Here is a 24,219-nt window from a genome sequence, read left to right as displayed (position 1 = left end):
CCTCCGTCTTGTTTCCTTTCTTGTTTTTCTTTCAGGTGAGATATCTTTTCCATCATTTGCGATAATACAGTTCTCATATGCATTTTTTAATTATTAGCAGCATATACACAGGCGCCCCTTTGACGCTTTTGCTCTCAACCCTACTATCCTGTCAGCCGCATCTCTATAAGTTACTCGAAGCATGGCCTGACATGTGCACAGCTTATTCCGGCACCACCATCCTGCCAGACGCTTCTGCTTTGTTCGCCCACCGCATGGCCCTATTTGTGCACATTTTACTTTCGTGCATACCCTTACCCGCAGCCTCTCCTTCCCCACTTCTGCCTTTTCGGGTCTCGCGCTCACCGCAGACCCCTTCACATGGCTCACACCCACCTTTTTTTCAGGTTACCATGCCATTCCCCACCTATCCCCCAGTCATTTCCGGGTAGGACGCGTGCACCCAGTGGACTCTCGGCCTTGGCCCGCTTATTCTGCCAGCCGCTTCTGCTTTGGTCGCCCACCGCATGGCCCCATTTGTGCACATTCACTTTCGTGGACACCCTTACCCGCAGCCTCTCCTTCCCGACTTCTGCCTTTTAGGGTCTCACACTCACCGCAGACCCCTTCACATGGCTCACACCCACATTTTTTTTCAGGTTACCATGCCAGGTTACCTCACTCACCCTCAACCCCTCACCCTCAGTCACCCTCAACCCCTCACCCTCACTCACCCTCAACCCCTCACCCTCAACCCCTCACCCACCCTCACCCTCACTCACCCTCAACCCCTCACCCTCACTCACCCTCAACCCCTCACCCTCACTCACCCTCACTCACCCTCACCCTCAACCCCTCACTCACCCTCACCCTCACTCACCCTCATTCACCCTCACTCACCCTCACCCACCCTCACCCACCCTCACTCACCCTCACTCACCCTCACTCACCCTCACTCACCCTCATTCACCCTCACCCTCATTCACCCTCACCCTCACTCACCCTCACTCACCCTCACCCCCTCACCCTCACTCACCCTCACCCCCTCACCCTCACTCACCCTCACTCACCCTCAACCCCTCACCCTCAACCCCTCACCCTCACTCACCCTCAACCCCTCACCCTCACTCACCCTCAACCCCTCACCCTCACTCACCCTCACCCTCACTCGCCCGCAAAATAATTGCACTCCACTTACCACTCAACACCACATAATTCTACTCCACTTAATTACACTCTACTCAATACCACATAAAAGCACACCACATAAACCTACTCTGTCACGTAACAATCCACATAAATACTCCACATCATGCCACAAAATTCAGCACCACACAATTCCACTCCTCTCTACATGCCACTCCACAAAACACTATACCACTCCACACAATTACACTCCATGACACAATCCCACTCCACATAATTCCAGTACACTCAAGACTATATAATTACTATCCACATAATTCCACTACACATAACTCCACCCAACACGACACAATTCCACCCCACACATTGCCACAAAAAACAATTTTAATCCAACCCATATAATTCCACAGCACACCACACACATCCACTCCACTCCATAACATATGGCTAAAATACATTGTAATTGACCAAGCTCTCAGATTGCCGTAACCTAGTGGCTTTGCCAATGCTTATTTCAAGTGTGGGTGGATTACTTACTTATGTTATCCCAGAGCCTGGCTCAAACTCCCTTATGTTTAGAAGAGTGACCGTGGAGCCAATAATTCCTGGAATTTCCAATAAAATAAGCTAAAGCCCAGGCATAGGAGTATCTACAGAATTTCTAATAGGAATGTATTCGTTTCAGAACAATCTCTGGGTACCTGGTGGTGGTCCATAGAGTTCTATATCCACCAAGGACCCGAGCTTGAGATAGTTGGTGGCAAAATGGATTTTTTTTTGTAGAGCCCAAGGCATAGCATTTGGTGCAAGAGTGACAAGAGCTTCCTCACCTGGAAAAACAAAATATAAGGTTTATCTCCGTTTGTATGTAGGGTGTGCTACCTTCTGGGTAAGCCCCAACACTGCTATAATCATTAATAATGCTTTAGAATCCAGGTTAATGTCTAATTCCGCCATAGTGCTAAAATCGCGTAGACTATCGGGCATGAAGATGGCTAGCATTTTAAGAATTTCTCAATTTTACCCTGTAAAATGGGACACACTGGTAATTGTTATTGAGTCTGTTGGGGAGATCTAGTACTTAACTGTCATTACTTTAAAGGATCTACCCTCTAATACTAGCACGGTCTGGATCTTAATGGAATCCTTGGAGACTGAACCCCGACTGCCATTACTTCCACCTCAGGCAAGGATAGTCTGTCCCTCCTGCCTTGCCAGTGCCATTGTAGGACCATTACCATCCTTAAGCCATGACTCATTTATTGCTAGAAAGTATAGTGTACGTGAGTATAGTTCAAAATACACCTAAGGTGTGTTTGGATGGTGATCCTTAATGTGGAACCCCTCAGAAGACATTCAAACATCTTGTTTTACTTTTACGCCAATGACACCCAGCTATACATGAAAATGTCCTCACCTCAAGATAGAGCAGCTCTTGCGAAAACTCTAGACAATCTATAGATGGTACCTCATCTCAGGGTGATTACTCCAACAAATTAATGGAATTCCAACCCCCCCACCCACCTCCTCCAACCCCAAGCACGCACTGCACCATCCAAATACAAGCTCGGATGAATAAAAGGAACCTACTGGACTACAGACCATCCGTTGTAAATGGTGCAAATCCTTGTGCTTTACACCGAATAAAAACAGTCTGCTTGCATTCATATATGGATTAACAAAAGGGGCACATTTCCAAATCAGATATTCTAGGGCATTAGGCCCCTTTCCTAAATTGAACCCCTCACCCTCACTCACCCTCAACCCCTCACCCACCCTCAACCCCTCACCCTCACCCTCACTCACCCTCACCCGCCCTCACCCTCACTCACCCTCAACCCCTCACCCACCCTCAACCCCTCACCCTCACTCACCCTCACCCTCACTCACCCTCACCCTCACTCACCCTCAACCCCTCACCCTCACCCTCACCCACCCTCACTCACCCTCAACCCCTCACCCTCACTCGCCCTCAACCCCTCACCCTCACTCACCCCCAACCCCTCACCCTCACTCACCCTCAACCCCTCACCCTCACTCACCCTCAACCCCTCACCCTCACTCACCCTCACTCACCCTCACCCACCCTCACCCACCCTCACCCTCACTCACCCTCACTCACCCTCACTCACCCTCACTCACCCTCACTCACCCTCACTCACCCTCAACCCCTCACTCACCCTCAACCACTCACCCTCAACCCCTCACCCTCACTCACCCTCAACCCCTCACCCTCACTCACCCTCAACCCCTCACCCTCACTCACCCTCAACCCCTCACCCTCACTCACCCTCAACCCCTCACCCTTACTCACCCTCACTCACCCTCACTCATCCTCAAACCCTCACTCACCCTCACCCTCACTCACCCTCAACCCCTCACCCTCACTCACCCTCAACCCCTCACCCTCACTCACCCTCAACCCCTCACCCACCCTCACTCACCCTCAACCCCTCACCCACCCTCAACCCCTCACCCACCCTCAACCCCTCACCCTCACCCACCCTCAACCCCTCACCCTCACTCACCCTCACTCACCCTCACTCACCCTCACTCACCCTCAACCCCTCACCCTCACTCACCCTCAACCCCTCACCCTCACTCACCCTCACCCACCCTCAACCCCTCACCCTCACTCACCCTCACTCACCCTCAACCCCTCACCCTCACTCACCCTCAACCCCTCACCCACCCTCACAACACATATTGTGTTACAATAGGTGTCACATTTGCGAAAGATAAAACTATTGGCATTGTAAATAACAAAGCTATTAATTTCGCTATTTTCAAAACAAGCACATAAATAAAAAATGCGTCCTTTACAATACCAATAGCTCAAACTTTCCTAATGCGAGACATATTGCATTGCTGTGCTTCTCTCCCCTGCTGCACTCTCCTGCTCTCTAGAGATGTGGCCTAACGACCAGAGCTGCCATCTAAGTGACGTAAATACAAAACATGTTGCATTCCAAATGCTATAGGTGTCACATTCGCGAAAGTTATAACTATTGGCATTGTAAATGACAAAGCCATCAATTTAGCAATTTTAAAAACCAACAAATAAATAAAATGTCATTTACAAGACCAAGAACTCCAACTTTTCTAATGCGAGACCTATTGCATTTCCAATGCTTGTTTGTGTATATCAACCATTCTATGTGCATAATCCTTTAGTTAAAATGGAAAAGGCTTACATTGGAAAGCCATGTTGGGATTAATGGTCTGTGCTTCCGAGTTCTAAATTGAGCACTACAATGAATCCCGAATTGATTGTTTTTTCCATGTGATAGTTCATCTTTTTTCAGGGGAGTGGTGTGACGGACATTGATCGCATTATGGAGATGCTCTGCTTTCCTTCTTGTTACCCTATGATCTTTGTCTTCTCTGGTCAGTTTCGGGTGGGGGCGACAATAAAAAAGTTTTTCTGCTGATTTTTTGGGCTGTCTAGGGAAGTGTTGTATAACAAAATACACATTTCTTTGTACTCACTTATTTTTATTTCTTTTTAGATTGTTCTTGTAACTGATGGCTGTCTGGGCATTGGTCGAGGCTCCCTGCATCACTCTCTAGCCACACTCAGCCAGAGAACAGACAGCAACAGGTTCCCGCTGCCATTCCCTTTCCCATCCAAGTTGTACATCATGTGCATGGCCAACCTAGAAGAGGTGACATTGAAACACTACTTTGAATGTTACAAAAATCATTGACTCCTACAGGGGTTGTACAAATTCAATAGTTGCATTATATAATTAACTTGGATAAATGTTCACACCAGTATGTCATTACCTATTTGGTGTTCTTTTGCAATTATGGGTTTCATGTTCGGTTTTGAGTATCGGGAAGTATTTTTATTTAGTGCAAAGTGGGCAAATGTCATAGTCAGTGCCTCTGTAAAAACTCATAAGAAAAAACATAATAACCTTGACGTTGTATTTGAAAGGCATTTGATTTATTCAAATGTTCATATATTGTTATGGATATAGCGGATTAACACTCTATTTTGTACTTGGTTTCAAAATGCAAAAATATCTTCCTTGGTGCAAAAGGAATAAGAATAATTTGGTTATCTTAATTGTAATCAATCGTATTAAGAAAGATCTCAATGTGATATGGTATGTGCAGTATGGGAATTATACAACACTCTGTTTCAGACATCAAATGGGGTTCAGTCTTTGGAGTTGCTCATTTTCCCAATTATTAAGCTAGTCAGATTAGTGTTCAAGGAATCAGTGGGGCAATTGTAATAAGTCCAGTTTAATAAAAAAAAGATATTTTTTATTGTTTGAGAGAAAAAGTACAGGTCACAATTGTACTGTATTCAATTACATTACGCAACACAGAAAGATGAAGTACGTTTCCTACAAGGACTTTCACCCAGATGCAGCAGCTTAGACGTGTCTGTTCCATCGCCACTCTTTTCGCTCCATCTTAGTGGTGTGAGATGTACACAAATCCCCCCCCGATAAGTTTTCCATTTGCCTCACTTTTTGTCACATTTCTTGGGACACCCCTAGATTTGAAAACGTCTTTTGCAGGGAGCATGCATTTATCCATCTCTTTAGCCCACCCACCTACGGTCGGTACCTCGGTAGCCCCCCCAATGCATCGCTATGCTGAACTTCACCAATGTGTAGCCCAGAGTGGCCATTGCTGTTCTATTACAGTGAGGTCTGTTGCATCCCATATATTTAGGAGCCCCAATCTTGGTGTCAATTGTATATCGCCGATGGCCATGTCCGTGTGTTGTGTAGCTCTTTCCCACAGTTTCTTTATGTGATGAAAGGTAGCCTCCTCGGCACATGGGCGTATAGAAAGTGCATCCTCTCTGCGCCCCATCTTTTTTTAGAGTAGCCCCGGTGAGATAGGTACTCTGTAATATCTTTAGTTGGAGGAGGCGAAGTCTAAGAGGGATAGCTGCCTACCACGGGGACATTAGTGCAGTTTGCCAATCTTCTTCCTCCAGTGGTCCATTGACATCTTGCCACTTTTCGCGGAGGCTCTGTAGTGGGTCGGGTAAGTTGTTAATTAACATTCAATAAGTCGGCGATCTGGCTTTCTTCAGCAAGGGTTCAGATAATAGTCTATCCTCAAGGGGGGATGACTCCGGTAGATCCCCAGTCCCAAGAAGTGCAGCCCTCAGGGCGTGACGGATTTGTCGGTATCGGAAAACCTCCCCCTGGACCAGATCATACTCCTTTTTCAGTTCTGAGAATTGTATAATTCACCATTTTTTCCATAGGTGGCCAATGGTGGAGATACCTATGGTGTCCCATTTATCAAACCCCGGTTGATTACATAGTGTCCCGAGTCTCTGGGCCGACCACAACGGGTGGCCTGAGTCAGGGTGTCAAGCCAGCCGACTTTGTTATTAGCTTGGCGCTAGATATCAATGGTTTGGGCTGTGGGGCCAAAATATCGGCCTCTCTTGACCTTGGCATATAGAGCTCCTAGGTATCCCCCTTCCCCATCTGGTACTTCTCTAAGAGATAGGCTAGCTCTGTCGGGGGGGGCGATATATCCAATAGTTTAACATTACCAATTGTGAAGCCCAGTAATTAAGGCGCACATCGGGGAGTGCAATACCCCATCATACCAACTTCTGGTTAATTCATGCAGGGCGATGCGGGGCGTCCTCCCATCCCACAGCAAAGTCCTGACTTCGCTCTTAATGTGTCTGAAATATAATTCCGGGATTTTTTTTGGGCAGTTTTAGAGTACATATAGGAACCGGGGGAGCGCCAAAATTTTGAAGAGGGCGGCTCAGACCAGTAGGGAGAGTGGCAGAGTTCTCCGATGCCTGACATTGTTCTGCAACCTGCTCGGGGTCCCCACCAGATTTTTAGTGTAGAAGATATTTGGATCAGGTGTTACATAGATACCGAGGTAGCAGATCCTCTCCTCCACCACCTCACATCCCGGTGGGAGCCTCAGGACTGGCCCATGAATTTCGAAGATCACTGATTTGGACCAATTAATCGAGTATCTAGAATATTTACAAAAGTTTGTGAAGATATTTAAAATTCTATGGAGTGACTTTGTTGATGATGTGAGATAAAACAGGATATTGTCAGCCTAAAGGGATATCCTGTCCCTCGGCCCATTTCAGCCCTCTTATTAGTTTATCCCTGTTTGGTGCCCCTTTTCAATGGAAATATTCTTGATGTGTGGTTATTAACTTTAGTTTGGTCTTTAAGATCTGTGTATAGGAGCTTGATCCAGCCCAGGAATTTCACACCAAACCTTAGGCGCCATAGCACCTCAAAGAGGTAGGGCTACTCGATCGAGTCAAACACCTTTTTGGTTTCCAAGGACAGTATTATAGCGTCTTTTCTATGACTTGTTTGCGGCCCAACACGTTGTGGAGTCGGCAGATATTTAGGGCCGTATTTCTGCCGCGTGTACGAGTGAAGTAATAATAGGGGTGAGTCGGTAAGCCAATAGTTTCGCTATGATTTTAGCTCCGGCGTTAATAAGTCCAGTTTTAATACCATTCCTTTGTCCCACATATAATCCTCACAATGTTTTTTCTATTACACTTTTACCCTACAATGGAATTGTCAACACGTTTTGACCCCAGCAATAATTCAGAAGGGTCGCATCAGGAAATTGACTGACTAAGACTGAAATGTTCTGCGTAAAAAGACCATTTAAAATCCTTTTGTGTGAGATTGAATAACAGTTTAGTGACAATGTGGCTATGTTTGTATACTTGCACATACCTCACAGTTTCCCTTGAGCTGTAAAATTTCCTGCTACTGTTCATTTCTTGAAAACCTGAATTTGCTACACTTGCTACATTTTCCTTCATTTAAAAACAAAAAAGTATTTTATTGTTTTTTACAAGTCACAACAGTGGTACATATTGAATTTTCAAAGCAACATGTCCACCTCCGAAAGACCTCAGAGTAATACAGTGCACTGTTAGAAAACATACAAAATTGCAACTTTTACAGCGCAATCGTCAAATCTTTTAATTATATTTCAACCGGCTATGTACAACCTAGGTGATAGACATTTCAAGAGTATTTAATGGCATGGCAATGCCGAGACAATGGAGCAGATCTATTCGCAAGAATGGGTGTAACATTTGCATTTGTAATTATTCACCCTCACGGTGTCCCCCGCCCACCCTCAGTTGTGGTATCGGGCATGAGGGAGAAGGAAGCTAATTGTGTTCTGGGAGGAACAAGGGGTCTCAATAGGATATGCAGAATCCTGTGCCAGTTCACCCACACCAAAACCACTCTTTCCTCTCATATGTCTGTTGCATGGGTCTTGAGGAGTCTCCTAGTCCAGGCTGCTGTGGGGCACCAATTAAGCCTTGTTTATCCTTGATGTGGCCAGTCCATCCCATGCTGGGGAGCAGTCAGTGGGTGTATAAGTTGGACTCGAGGGGATCAGCTATAATTTTTTGCTTCTATTTTCCAAATGTAAACCTCCCAACATCCGGTGTCCGCTATGTCCCTGCCTCTAACACACCCTGGGTTAGCACTACCTACTCTGCACGTGGCTAGGTCAGGAGCATCACCAACCATCTTTGTGCCAATCTACAATTGCAGCTGTGATTTCCGTTACCTCCTCTCAGGAGCGCTGCAATGCTGTTCACTCCCAGATCACATGATAAAAGCTGGCATCTAGAGTTTTGCACGTGTAGCATTCTGAGGACTCGCTGGGGAACATGTGCTTGATGCTGTGTATGGTGAGGTATGTTTGGAGTACAAAGTTAAACTGCGTGAAACTGAATCGCGGGCTGCGGGACATCCCCTCATGTTGGAGTGACTGGAATCATTGTTTGTCAGTGATTGTGGCATGGCTGTATTCCACTTGTCCCTAGCTCTATCCGTTGCCCCCTGCGCAGTGGACTGTACTGCATTGTAAAGGACAGCTATGGCATGCCTCGTGCCCCCATAGGATAGTAGGACATGCATCGACAATTACTGGGGCGGTACCACCCCATCTGCACCCCAAGTATTATGTACCACGTGTTGGATTGCATGTTACGCTAAAAATTGTCCTGCCGCCACCCCGTAGGTTTCCCTAACATCCCAAAAAGACATACCCCCCCCCTCCCCAATGATGGTTATCTCAGCCGCCATCCATTGCGCCATGTTGAAGTGGTGGGCCACTTCCTGGAGGGCCGGCATTTGCCATAGCTGGATAAGTATGGAATAGGGTGATTGAAGACCCTTCCCCCTCGCATATTGGTTCTAACACAAGCGGGCGACCTTCATTTGAAGTGACTCCCTCTTCAGCCGGGCCCCGTATATCGAGATATATGTATTCCAGTGATGCCAAAGGACTCTGTCGACACCTTCCATGAGATTATAACAACTGCGGTAAAAAACGGAATTTTAAGATCCAAATGGAGATGAGAAACAGAAAAAAACATCAGTTGAAATAGCAACAAAAATTATGGGACAATGATTCCATATTGGTAAGTGGCTCGGACAAGGGTGGAAATGTCATCATTTGGCCTCTTAAACAATATCAGGAAGAGGCCTCTCACCAACTATCGGATCGGGATTGTTACAGGATAAGCAATCGTCAAGTAACAAGGACGGTACAAAATCATCTGTACACAAAGCTTTTAGCTTGGAATAGTATGGGCCTCATCAATCAGGATGAATTTAAATATTTAAAATATGACTACTCAGTTTTGCCTATAATGTATTTAATTCCGAAGGTACATAAAGACATTGGTTGCCCACCAGGAAGACCTATAATTGCAGCCAAGCAGGGTTTGCTGGAAAACGTATCTATGTCTATAGATTCAATTCAATTCAAATAGCTTTATTATATGTATATAGATTCATTTTTACAAGTGCATGTGAGGATCCTTCCATCATTCGTTAAGGTTACCACAGACTTTTTAAAACAAATACAAGAGTTTGAATGGAGCAGTGATTTTCTTCCTATTGCATTAGATGTATCCAATTTATACACATCAATTAGACATGAGGATGGTATAAGAGCTTTGAGTTACAATTTGGGTACTAGAACCATAGAATTTTATACACATAACAAGTTGCTTATTGATCTAGCAAAGGTCTGTCTGGAAAAAAACTATTTTATGTTTGAACAACCAGTATATCATCAAGTGAGAGGCGGAGCTATGGGGGCGAGTTTTTCCCCTAGCTGTGCTTGTTTACGTATGGGATGGTGGGAAAGAATGATACTAACAACTGAATATGCGGAGTACCTCAAAAACAACGTGGTGAAATGGGTCCGCTACATTGATGACCTTTTTGGGTTTCGCCTGCCGAAAGGCTGCGCTCTGCGCAGCTTTTCAGCGCAGGTGAAATCCTTTGTTGACTATAAGGAGTTCGGGAACGTCCCACGGCTCTCATTGGCTAGCTCCATAAATGGAGGCTAGCCATTGGGTGCCGGATCTGTCCGTCAAGGCCGGACCAGATTCGGGGGCGTTCCCGAGATTTTTTCCCAGGGCGGAGTTACGTTTTTTCCCGTTCCCTCCCCTTTCACTGAAAGTGAATTCAGATGCGCTGTCCATTCCCGCCCCCTCCGTGTGCCTTTCCGCCCCCCTCGCTGTCCTGTGCACGTTTCCCGCCGTCCGTGTCCTCTCCCGCCCCCTCCAGCCGTCCGTGTCCTCTCCCGCCCCCTCCCGCCGTTTGTGTCCTCTCCCGCCCCCTCCCGCCGTCCGTGTCCTCTCCCGCCCCCTCCCGCCGTTTGTGTCCTCTCCCGCCCCCTCCCGCCGTTTGTGTCCTCTCCCGCCGCCGTCCGTGTCCTCTAGCCGCCCCCTCCCGCCCTCCGTTGTCCTCGTAGGTGCTTGTTGTTGATGTTTCCGGGGCTGTGTAAACACGCGGGCGCCCCTCCCCCGCCTCCCCTGAGGCGCAGCGAGCGGCCCATGCCCGCCGGGGTCAGGGCGCGGCACCCCCGGCTGGGGAGAGAGAGAGAGCCCCCCGCCCCCTGCTCCTGCCCCCGGCCGCCTCTGACTGACTTTCATTCTATCTCCGGCTTCTGTACACACGTGTCTCCGGAGGAGTTCAGAGAGGGCGCCCTTGTCGTCTTCCTTCTCCCCCTCTGGGGTCGGCACCGGGCCAAAAACAGGGCGCGCGGCCCTTCAGCAACAACGGGGCGATTCATGGCGCAGTTCAAAGTCAAGTGTCGAGGGGCTCACTTGAGAAGGAAAACTGCCACTTTTAAAGGAGATTTCGTCGCGTTTATTATGGTAGCTATTTATATATACATTATTTTGGGGGTGGTTTCCCGAATTGTTTAGTTGTCCCCGTTGTCACATTATAGCAGCCTTGTCACATTTTTCACCAGCTTTCCACGTGCCAGTGCCGGACACAAGTAAAGAGAGGGGTGCACAGTCTGCAAACACTCGAAATGCTTCTCGCGATAACCCCTGCTTTACCTCCCACCCCCAGTCTCAGATGCACGCCCATCTATGAACAGTGCAGCAGGTGCAGTGGAACTGGGTCCAGCGAGGGGCCAGTGGTACTCAAATCATAGATGTATTTGACTACCCAACTGGTTGGGGCGGGGTGTGGAGGGGGGGGGGTTGCATTACTTGATGGCACCCTTGCTTCGCCTCTGCTGGGAGCCTGCAGAGAGAGCAGTGTGATCGGACAGTTATGGGGTCACTTCTGGGGTCGGCGCCCGCTGCGTGGGTGAGGAGCCTGAAGGCACCGCGGGGCTCCACAGACCCACGAGGGCGCCGCACTGAGTCTTGATGCGTTATTGTTTTTCTCTGCCTCTGACAGGCAGCGTCTGCTTCCGTCGCAGCTCCCACTAGTGCCAGCGGTGACAACGGCACGCCGAGCTGCCAGCTGTCCCGCAGCCTGCTACCAACCCCTCTGCCTGCTGCTGCTGCTCGAGAGAGAGTGAGAGAGAGGGTACCGGAGCTTCCAATGCTTCGCAAGAGGCGTTTTTCATGCTCATTGAATGATAAAACCTGCCACGCTCTGACCTTAGACGCGCCGCTATAGTGTGGCAAAAAGCAGCATGCCAGTGTTGTATACTGCCCACCAGTCTTTGGGCGGTTAGCTCTCAGCCCAACACCAGAGTAGTGGCATGGCATGATACAGATTCTTAATTACTCTCACACAGTTCAGCAAAATGCCTGGGGTAGCGGAAGTGACACCACACAGCATTTGGCAACCATTGACACCACAGGTTGACTCCTTCCATGTTCTGTTCATTCCATCAACAGCCTTCTATTTGCTGCAACAGGGGCTGGGGACGAGCAAGAAGTGGAAACTTTAAAAGCAGACGTGCCTCTTTCTGCCACTGCCTTCACAACCCATGGGACCAGGAGTAGCCAGATAGTGCCATGGAAACTAAAGGCAAGTTAAGGTTGCACTGTTCTGCCCCTAAATGACGTCCATGTGACGCATCTGTACTTCCTACTTTTTTGAAAGACAGTAGAAACACTTCTCGGCAGGGCTGCTATGCATTTAATTGGACAATAGAGATACCTAAAAAGGGGTTTTTCTATGCCTCAGATTACATTTATTCTTTCCAATTGTTCTGCGCATTGTAATACGTAAATGCACAATGGCCATAATACACATGCAATGACGAAGAGAGACACAATGACTGGGTTTGCCGTCTCCTTAGCAGTCCTCTCTGGAGCATCACTTGGGTGATGTGGTGTCCAGGGTTTGGTGGGAGAGGCCTAGTTTTGACTATCTGAATTAATCAAATGTTCCGGTTTTGAGAGAACTCAGTGAATACACAGGGAGGCAAGTTTTCATGTGTTCCAGTGTAAGATTAGCTAGGAACCCTTATTAGACAGCAATTCAACACAAAAGCGAATTAGTGAAACATTTCCATGTAATTCCCCTTACTGCGTAATTGTCCGTGTTTTCTATATTGGTGAGTGCTGTCAAGTCATTCTGTGCCCCTCAGTCAGTTCAAAATCATAGTCCTACTTTGATGTTTGTGGAATATCATAATTTTGGGGTTTCAAAAACTGATCACGCTGTGCAACCCCTACACATGGAAACTGAGCAGCACGGTTCATATGCTTCCCGTCCCCTTTAAAGCCACAATCGAGGTGAACTGGAACGCTGCAGTTTCTAGCGCGGGCTTAATTAACTAATATATTTATTTGTTTATTCTTTCGTAGCAGTTTTGTAAAGCGCTGCTAAAACTCAATCGGTGGCTGAGCGTTTTACATAGAAATAACTTTGAGTGAGTAATGGAACATGATCAAAAAAATCTAGTCCAATATATAGTGGATTCACAGCAGCACATTTAAGTCTGCTGGGGATGAAGAGACCCCCCCTGGCTGCTGTGAAAAGCCTTACACTACTTTTAAGTGGTAGTTCTGTGACAGCCAGAAGAGGCACTTTCTAGGAGGAGGGTGTGGAGTGTGCCGGGGCTGGCTGCACGCACGGCCGCGGGACTCTTTTATAACGGAACCATGCAGACTGGCAAGTGGCTGGCTGGGCTGTTCTGCCACTTCTCCATTCTGGTGAGCAGGAGTTGGGAAGTTTCGTTCCACCCCAAACAAGGTAAGAAGAGCGACGGAGCTTCCCCACCTTCCCTTCTCCCCCCACCTGCCCTGGTATCTGCGGTCAGGAGGCGCGCGAGGGGGTACCCACCGGAGTAGGGGCGAGAGGGGGTGTTTCGAGGGGCGTGTGCCTGCCATTTTACGCTTGAGTAGCCGTGGTTAATTACAAGGCAGCAGCGCCAGCTTTCCAGGAATTCCTCAAGCGGTTTGTGGGGCAGAGATGTCCCGACACCCTGTAGTTCAGACTAGGTGTCAACATCTGGTTGCGAGATGAAGCCAGTGATTTTTGCTCCTGGAAAATACCCGCATTTCGCTGAAGCAGTGGTTTGTGGCAAAGCGGGTAAAATGCTCAGCACTGCATGAATGTCCAGCTAAGACTGGGCAGGTGGAGACCTGTCAAATAGATGCTATTTGCACAGTTAAACTCCTCCTGCGTCACGCGCCTCGTGTTTTGTCTCCCTGTTAACTGTTCTATCATAGCAAAGTAATCATTTCACGGGGGCAAAATAGGCAATGTCACAGATTGGGAGTTAATATGCTTCAACACTGGGAAGCTCTTCATCTAAGCGTACGAGTCCCAAAATGGGCCTGTTGTTGTAGGCTGTTAATTTGGGAGTTGGTCTGAGTGAGTTCCGTATTTACATAGGACCATATTTAGATTTTTATTAAAATTGTGTTGCGGTGGAAATTATTTTTCTCTTGTTTTCTCCCCCACTTTCCACACGGTTAAAAAAGAGGATTAATTTAGGATTATTTAAATCTATTCCTAAGCCTATCAACCTTACTCTAAGTCAATGTGGCCACAAGACTTTCCTGTGGATTAAGGCCCCATCCGTTATGTAAACATTCTGTGAGTTATAACATTGTCACTCGTCTCTCACGCAAGGCAAGAAAGCACCTACTATCACTGTTTTTGACGCTCAGATGGTGTATTTACTTGAACAAGCTTGAGAAAGTGCTTCTGTTTCCATTGTCAACCCCGTTCTTTGAGTGATGCAGCTGTGTTTGATCTCTGCACACTGAAGTAGTGTTGTCAAGTTCCCAGTGTATGTGCTTTGACCCCTAAAACATGATACAATTGATTAAACATGAGCAGCCATATTTAACTTTTCAGTAAGGCCAACAAATACACCAATACAATACAGAAAATGCACCAATGGGAGGGAATTAAATTGCTGTCACCTGTGTACAGCAGTATCTATTATGTAGTTCACTAGGCTAAACAGGAAGGACCCCATGACTTAAGGCGTACAAGTGTAGCCTAACTGCTGCAGCTTTAAACCTCCAAGTGGACCTGTCAAAATTAACCAGGACAGGACAGAAAACTAGTTTTAAATATTGAATACGTCATCCCTAGTGGAGGTAGGTAAAGTCTGTGAGAAAAGTGAAATTGTTAAAAGCGCGGTGGTTGTTGGTTAAGTGCCATTGTCTTTTGTTTTTGTTGCTGAAGATGCATAACTGCTTCATTTCAAAGTGGTCACGGTGATAATTACTTCCCGTTTTTTAATTGAAAGTAATGGGTTTGCTGCTTTAGGGCCCGGCTACCGTTCTAACTTGCTGCGAGTATACTTTAAATCTGTGATACTCAATGTACGGCCCATGGGGCCGCTTGCGTCCAAATTGACCTTTACATGCGGCCCCTCCTTGTAAACAGCAGCAGTGTGTGGGGCTCGCAGTGTGTGTGTGGGGCTCGCAGTGTGTGGGGGGGCTCGCAGTGTGTGGGGGGGCTCGCAGTGTGTGGGGGGGCTCGCAGTGTGTGGGGGGGGCTCGCAGTGTGTGGAGGGGGCTCGCAGTGCGTGGGGGGACTCGCAGTGCGTGGGGGGACTCGCAGTGTGTGGGGGGCTCGCAGTGTGTGGGGGGCTCGCAGTGTGTGGGGAGGGCTCTCAGTGTGTGTGGGGGCTCGCAGTGTGTGGGGGGCTCTGTATGGGGGGCTCGCAGTGTGTGGGGGGTCTCGCAGTGTGTGGGGGGGCTCGCAGTGTGTGGGGGCCTCTGTGTGGGTGTGTGGGGGGGCTCTGTGTGGGGGGCTCTGTGTGTGTGGGGGGGGCTCTGTGTGTGTGGGGGGGGCTCTGTGTGTGTGGGGGGCTCTGTGTGTGTGTGGGGGGGAGCTCTGTGTGTGTGGGGGCCTCTGTGTGTGAGTGTGTGGGGGGCTCTTTGTGTGTGTGGGGAGGGCTCTGTGTGGGGGGCTCTCTGTGGGTGTGTGTGTGTGTGGCATTTGAGAGAGATTAAGCTATTGGCATTGTAAATGACAATGCCATTTATGTATCTGTTTTCAAAACCAACACATAAATAAAAATGTTGTCATTTACAATGCCAATAGCTCTAACTTTTGCTAAGGCGAAACCGTTGCATTGTAAATGCTTGTTGTAGTTTGGCAAGGGGAAAGAAACAGCGCAGAAGAGTTTATATCTTAACTTAATATCAATGATCTCAATTTGCATTTTACTTATGACATCAGTAATGGGCCCATCACCTTTTTGGGTTTCGCCTGCCGAAGGCTGCGCTCTGCGCAGCTTTTCAGCGCAGGTGAAATCCTATGTCGACAATAAGCACTTCGGGAACGTCCCCCGGCTCTCATTGGCTAGCTCCATAAATGGAGGCTAGCCATTGAGTGCCGGATCTGTCCGTCAAGGCCGGACCAGATTCGGGGGCGTTCCCGAGATTTTTTCCCAGGGCGGAGTTACGTTTTTTCCCGTTCCCTCCCCTTTCACTGAAAGTGAATTCAGATGCGCTGTCCATTCCCGCCCCCTCCGTGTGCCTTTCCGCCCCCCTCGCTGTCCTGTGCACGTTTCCCGCCGTCCGTGTCCTCTCCCGCCCCCTCCCGCCGTCCGTGTCTTCTCCCGCCCCCTCCCGCCGTCCGTGTCTTCTCCCGCCCCCTCCCGCCGTCCGTGTCTTCTCCCGCCCCCTCCCGCCGTCCTTGTCTTCTCCCGCCCCCTCCCGCCCTCTCCCGCCGTCCGTGTCTTCTCCCGCCGTCCGTGTCTTCTCCCGCCCCCTCCCGCCGTCCGTGTCCTCTCCCGCCCCCTCCCGCCGTCCGGGCCAGTTTCCCGACAAGAACTCCCCCGGTTGTGCTGTGCTGAGTTGTACCGCTCCCCTCCTCTACCTTCCTCTGCAAGTTTCACCCTTCTTGTCACAGACAACGCTGCCGCCCGGAGAAGGACGCCTCTGCCTGGCCCATCAGGAGTTTGTGGAGCCTGCTTGAAACGGGGTTTAAGGGACGCTTGGGACCCCCTCGTCTGCGGAGCCGACGGGCCTGTCTGCGGCCGCCCCCTGCCCGTGAGATGAAGGAACGGCTGCTGCTGCGGACGTGAACGGTAAGTGGGTCACCACCACCACCACCACCACCACCACCACCACCACCACCACCACCACCACCACCACCACCACCACCACCCCGGTCAGACTCAGCCCTCCACCAGAGTAAACACATGTGATGTTGGGGGGACGTGCTGTGTTCACTGGGCAGGCTGCGGGGGAGGGGTGCTGCCACTTCCCAGACACTGCTCCCGGGATGTCCCGGACAATGCTGGCGCTCTCGGACATGGCTTGCCTGGGGTGATGACTTCCCTCTAAACTCCTGGCTCGGGAGGGGGGAGTTGGGCTCGCAAGACAGTTTTACCGCTCTCTGAAAATGCTGCGTATTTCACTTGGAAAGCGCGGGATGTGTTTATTATTTCACTTGGAGAGCACAGTGTTTAGTTCCCACGGTCTCTGAAGTCGCATCTAGGCGCTGCCCCTCTTCCATTCTGCAGGGCTGTAGGGGGCGCTATAAAGCGTGCCTTCACTGTTCCTTCTCGAGGAGTATCTCTCTCCATCCTTACATATGCCCCACCACCCCCCATCATCTCTGATATCACCCCCTCCTGTTGTCAGACTGATTGTTCCAAAGTCTGATGGTCCTAATTTACACCTTTGCCTTCACATGTACTGACTAATTTGTACATACTGGCACCTCCTGGTGGACTCCAAATTGCGATCTTTTTTTGGGCTGGAGTATCGAGATCCAGCCCTGAGACCGCCAGAGGCCCTATTCTTGCCGTGTTCCCATACCAATGTCCACACCCTACAGAGTGCTCAGTTTACTTTACAAACTTAAACTTGCACCCATGACAGGTAGCCAGTGTTCAGGACTGTAATGCCTAGAATATTGTCCTAGTTAATCATCATCAGTGATACAAATGTTTGCCTTCTTTTCATAGAGTTTTTTTGTATCTGTCACATGGTTTATTTACGATTGTATGTTTTTCATATTTATGCCTACTACCCTTCCTGGGGGTATATATAGTCCATCCATCAGTCAGTACACATTCCTGTTGATCCACTTTCTCTTTGAGTGGAAGGTTGCTGTGATAATTCTGGGACAGTGGCTTCCCTTCCAATCAGTACTCTGTTGGCCCGTTGACTGCAGGTGTTAGCTTTGGTGCTACTTCCTAAGTATGTGGGGCGTTCTTTCTTGTGTCCAGAATACAGAAGCATTCCTCCTGGAGCCAGTCTTTTTTGACCGAACTGTATCAATCTGGTTTTGCTGATGCCAAACAGGGCAAAGTCGTATCTTTTCATCCCTGCTGCCCTTGGGTTGTCTTACCTGTCTCGTACATGGTCCTCATGTTTCATGTCCCGATGCAGATGGTCTTGGTTGAACGCAGGTGGGTCAGCTTTGTGGGTGCCAGGGATCTCTAGCTTTTACCACGTGTTGTCATCTCTCTCCCTGCAGGAGATTCTGCTATACTCAAAGCCCAGAATGTCTCTTGGTCTTTTGTTTCACATTTTTGTAGCTAGAATACTATTTTTTTACTTAGTGGGGTAGGTAGCCAAACGCTTAACCCTCCTCTTTTTGCAGCTGGGCTTGGGACCAGCCATAGCGGAGTTTGTTTTTCTGCTTTGGTGCCATTATGCTGCTGACAACTGCTGCAGAGTCTGAACTGTTGCAGTATTTCATTAGTTCTCCTGCAGAGCTGCTTGCAGTTTAGATGGCTTTTTATCTAATCTATTTAATAAACCACGCTGTAATTTGCATCATTTAGACCTATTTTTCCTAAAACCTCCTTTGATGAAAGATCTTTGTCTTCAGATCCACGGGAGAGAGGCAGGCTTGCTTGTGACACTAATATGGTTCGTACAGGGGGGCGGTTTGAACGTTTTTGCATGGGCTGGTTTTGGTTCTCAGTTTGGCTCTGCTTGGTACTTAAGCACTTTCTTAGCTGTTATGGGTAGAAGACCTCGGGATAGCATCTTCTGACTTATGCGTCCCATCACAATAATTGATGCACACCTTCGTGATTCCTGTTATTTCACATTATTTCACATGCCTAGCCACTTCCTTTTGTTTAACTACAATTAACCATTAAATAAGTGCTTGCGGTATATTTCATTCTTGTAATGCTCATGCTGAGTCAACTAAACAGCAGCCCAGTTCTGCTGCTGCTCCGGGGCGGCATGTAAAGGTCAGGAGGGTTGCATGCGGCCCCAGGGCTGTACTTCGAGTATCACTGCTGTAGATTGAACAGTATGGTATGTGGTAGCCATCTGAGATGTAATGGGACAGTCACATTTAATTGGGACATTAGAAGGCAGCACGTTTTACAATTGATACATCGGTTTAACACTCGCTGCGCCGGAACACTCCGGTTGGAGTAGCTGTTTACAAGTTTCGATCTAGAGATTAAACTATTGGCATTGTAAATGACAATGCCATTTATTTATCTGTTTTCAAAACCAACACATAAATACAAATTTTGTCATTTACAATGCCAATAGCTCAAACTTTTCAAAAGGCGAAACCATTGCATTGTAAATGCTTGTTAGATGTGGAAGCATTTATTGCATATGGAAAGCTGGAAACCAGGCTTCATCGAAAAGCGACCGCAGGCAACACAATTCTTCATTCATCAAGTTTTCATCCAAAGCATACTATCTGCAGAATTCCCTACGGGGAAATGCTGCGGATTCAGATAGTATGCAGTAGGGATGAGGACCTAATAGCCGCTCAACAGCAGTGTAAGGATGGATTTCGAGAGAGGGGCTATGCTAATCGTATCATTGATGATGCAATGGAACGTACCAGGGCAATGTCTCGTAAAGCAGACCCTCCAGGATATCGCGATTTCGCGATTTGCCGCGAAATCGGCACTTTAGTAAAAATGCCGCGATTTTTACAAAAGTCCCCGCGAAATTGGCACTTTTGTTGAAATCGCGGCATTTTTACAAAAGCCGCTATATCCTGGGGGCCCACTTACATTGTTTATTGGGGCGGGCGGGAAGGACACAAAAGAATAACTTTCCGGGCTTAATGGGGCAGCTTAATGGGGCATTAGCAGCTCACTGTGAAGGGCTTTGAAGTGCCCATCCCGCGCCTGGCTCCCCGCTGGAGACCCTCCCGGTGACTGGGGCGAGGCCCCGCCCTCTCCCCTGGAGCCGAGGGTCAATATGGGAAAGAAAGGCCCTGATGGGCGATCAGGGCGAATACTAACTGTGCCCCCCCAAGGCGCAGTACAGCCATGTCACCGGCGCGCACACAGTCACGCTAGACCCAGCGAACCTAAAGGCTGCTTGGGTGCCAGTACAGGCTTTAACTGATAAAAACCTATACAAAAGGTTTACACTAGGTACAGTAGCGTCTTGCTAAAAACATAGATTTTGAAAGCACTGTAAAGATTTAAACAGTCTATTTGTACATTTTACGACAGCCTATTTACTCCGGGTGCACTTTATACTTCTTGTAATATTGGTTGGAAGGGTGTTGTCTCTGTTTTTCAGCCTATGTGGGAAGAGTTGTGATGTGCGGGAAGTGAGCCGATAATAGTGATCACACTCCTCACGCCAGCAAATGTAAAGAAGACAAACTCCCAAAAGGCCCCATCTCCTTTTACTCCTGCAGTGCCTATAAGGATATACTCACTCCCTCTAGCGTTTAGACGGATATTTATTTATTTATTTATGCAATTTTATATAGCGCGGACTTTACCCAAAGGTGTCAGAGTGCTTTACAAAAGGAAATAGGGGACATGGCTGCGACAAGTTACATCATTGGAGTCAGTATAACCAAGATTATCGAGACCTTCATTACGAGTGCCCTGGGTGAGCAGGCACCATATTGCGCATGTTTTTACATCCAATTTCACGGGTTTTGGTGTTTCACAAGAGAGATAAACAAAACCTAATACAGGTTTAGTAGTAGTCAAAATCGGTGCATGCTTTCTACACCAAACTCTGCATGTCCCGATATTTTTCAGCACTCCTCCCTTTTTACATTTTGACAGGTTTGATTTACCACAATGTATTATGAGAACAGTCTGAAGGTATATATCGCCGTCAGAAAGCACTGGCTGCGATAAACAGCACACCACTTGTAATTGCAGTGCCTATGCAAACTAATGATTGTGCAGAGACTGTCATTTCATGAAGCACTGAGAAAAAAGGCCAGTGTACTGAGGCCGAACCACTCCCCCTCTTTCATGTTGTTAAATAACAAAAAAAAGTAAGATATTTGTGTTTGTTGTAGGAAAAATGGCCACATAAATTGCAGCTAAATTTCCATATTTGTGCCGCTAAATTTCCATTTTTGTGCCGCTAAATTTGCTAATTCATGCAGCTATATCCTTGGGGGTCTGGTAAAGATCTATTAATGAAGCAGCCCACAGACAGGATTAAGACTCCCCCGGCCAACACTAATACCAAAGAGTCCAATAATATCAGTAGTCCGAGACTCATTCTCGCATACATCAGGCAAAAGGATAGCCTATACAAAATATTAAAGAAAAATTGGCATCTGATTTTGAATAACCCCATCCTGGGCGAAAGATTACCACGTACACCAAAACCAGCGATTACTTACAGAAGGGCTCCTAGCACTAGGGATCTGGTTGTTAACAATAGCCCAGAAATAAAAACAAAGAGTAGTTGGTTAACTAATTGCAAAGGTTTTTTCAAGTGTCAGACGTGCAAGGCTTGTAAATATGAAACTAAAAAAACTACCTATGTCTCACCATTTAAAGACAGGCCATGTACTATTGATAAATGGTTAACGTACAAGTCCGAGTATGCGGTCTATGTGCTGGAGTGCTCTTGTGGACTGCAGTATGTAGGCAGTACAAAACTGCAGATCCACAAGAGAGTGCTCCAGCACTTATGGGGCATTATAAACTCCGATGAGTCTTATCCAGTCGCACGCCATTTTAAGGAGGTACACTCGAATGACCTGCAAAAGTTAAAATATTATGTGATCGACACTGTTCCTCCCCCGAGGCGTGGGGGTAACAGGGAGGCAACTCCCAGACGTCTGGAGACCAAGTAGATCTTGGAACTAGACTGTAAGAGTCCAAATGGCCTCAACACAACTGAGGACTTTTATACATGGCTTTGATAGCCACTGCAGTTACTTGATGAGATTGTGCAATAATGAGTATTCTCTCACGCTTGTGTATATATAGCATCTAAGAAATGATTTTATAGAAGTGATTGTAATGTCTTTACATGATTAGTTCCCTAAATATAATCAGCCACTCTCCCCCGCTTTCTGTTTCCGTGTTTCAGATACCTTGGATGTGCTTGGTTAGCCATCCGAGGTAGACGTAACAATTTTTACACATTAACAATATTTTATGTGATGTCTTATTGTAGACACAACACACATGCACTTTAGCACAAGTTTGAACATTTGCACAAACGTTTTATGATTGAGTACAGCAGAATCTATTTCCGGGTAAACATTGTACCAAATATGTGAATAATTAAAGTAATCCACTAAAAAGAATGGTGTGAAGTGTGTGGGGGTTTTTAAGCAGGTACTAAAAGAAAGAGGTGCCGCTAGTGTATTTTATACAATAAATATGATAAAGGCCCACACAAGAAATTTTCTCCATGCATTAGGCAGGAATTATTTGCTAAGCAGTATTAAATGTCACGTATATGCATATACAAAAAATTGTGTTCTTGGTACAATCCCACTTTTTCGCGTGTTGCACTATTCAATTGCGTATTTTGCACTGGTAACTGCGTTATTTGCACATTATAAACGGTATTTAAAACCGGTATTAAATTGACGCAAAATTGCATTGCAAGAAGGAAAATGTTGAAACTGTAAAACATTTTTTCCCCTTTGTTCGCAATTGTATTGATACAATTAATGATAAGATGATGGCATTATTGCGGTTAAAACAACGCATATTAATTTGTATGTGCTGGTTTAAGAATCATGGAAAAATAACAGTTGAAATGTCGAAAGAGAAAATAACATCAATAATGCTGTATGGTCAACAGACGGACAGTCTATTTTCAGTTATGTTTGTACTTGTACTAATCTGGGGGGAGGGGGGATCGTGCCATATAAGGCCATCCTTGTAACCTTTGTAACGGTAGTGCATGAAACAGCCAGTAGGGGCTCACTTCCATGTTCTCTTGGTGCAGCAGTCCACGGCCGGAGTGAGACGGGCACAGGGACTCCCCTCTAAAGCCCCAACGATTGGGGGCAGTACTAGCAGGGCAGGCATAATTACACCCCCTGTCACTGCGGAGTCCCCAGGGCAGTCTGTCAGAGTGCGGTTCTCTGCCCGGCTCCTCCGTCCTCCCCACGGCCAATGCTATGCTGTCTGGTTTACTGGCTTCCATGCACCTCTCAGGTCGATGTAGTGCTGAAGCGGGCCACCCCTCTGCTAGGGGGCAGCCCAGTGCCACCAGCGTCTAATCGCTCTGCATCCCCACAGCACGCCGAAGGTTCAGGAGACTCCTGAGTGGGGGCGCACGTAGCTCTAGCCCCGATTGTCATGACCCCCTCGCCCCCGGCTCCCTCGTCCTCCTTGTGACCAATGCTGTGGCACAGTGCTTACTGTCTCCCCCGCACCACACGGACCAGTGCAGTTCTCGAGGGAGCCTCCCCTCCAATCAGGAACAAACCAGCACTGTGGTAGTCCTATCACTCCTTGGCCCCAAGCCAGGCCAAGGATTCAGGAGTCCCGCTGGGGGAGCACCCTGCTCGAGTCCCAGACGCCAGAGCAGTGAGGCACGGGAACCCACTTCAGCCCGCCTCCTCCCAGACTGGTTGCCTGTTCCAGCCGCTAGAGCCCATGGCCCCTGGAGTGGGCTTACAGCCTTGTCTCGCGGTCCATTTTTAGCTCGAGCCTGGTCAGTGCATGCGCTGCTCTGCAAGACATGCTGTATTTGAGTATTGATTTGGAGGCCCGCCCACTCTCCGCCATTTTTTTCATTGGCTTGTGTTGTGCTCCTTCGTAAATGCTGGCTTCTGATTTATTAATAGGCATGTTAGTCCCTCCTTAGTACCGCCTTGTCTTCATTTGTAACCTCCCATGAGGACTGGCCCTTTTACTTGTTACACGGTATGTTTTATTTGGTCTGTAAGCACTGTTTTCTTTAATGAGCTCCTCCTACTGCAGGCACAGCATTCTTTCCTGCAATGTTCAGCGCACTTTCACTTCCCAAGCAGCACAGACAAAGGCAGCTGCTTCTTTGAAATGAAATAGGTCGCGCATTTACAAGAGTTTGAGCTATTGGCATTGTAAATGACAATGCCATTTATTTATGTGTTAATTATCAAAACAGATAACTAAAAGGAATTGTCATTTACAATGTCAATAGCTTAAACTCTTGCAAATGCGAGACCTATTGCA

At 47.7% G+C, this 24,219-nt stretch overlaps 1 protein-coding gene across 3 annotated transcripts in view; it reads left to right on the top strand.

Annotated features, from left to right (window-relative positions):
• INTS14 (integrator complex subunit 14) overlaps nucleotides 1-24,219 on the top strand; it is a 171,308-nt gene that overhangs the window by 9,688 nt on the left and 137,401 nt on the right. For all 3 annotated transcript variants that reach the window (XM_078683016.1, XM_078683017.1, XM_078683018.1), the window contains exon 4: nucleotides 4,635-4,790. In XM_078683016.1, the coding sequence (XP_078539142.1) occupies nucleotides 4,635-4,790 (156 nt within the window). The remainder of the gene's footprint in view (nucleotides 1-4,634; nucleotides 4,791-24,219) is intronic.

The sequence above is a fragment of the Lissotriton helveticus genome, chromosome 3_1 (assembly GCF_964261635.1).
Source record: "Lissotriton helveticus chromosome 3_1, aLisHel1.1, whole genome shotgun sequence".
NCBI lineage: Eukaryota > Metazoa > Chordata > Amphibia > Caudata > Salamandridae > Lissotriton > Lissotriton helveticus.
This window is presented reverse-complemented; position numbering and strand designations above follow the sequence as displayed.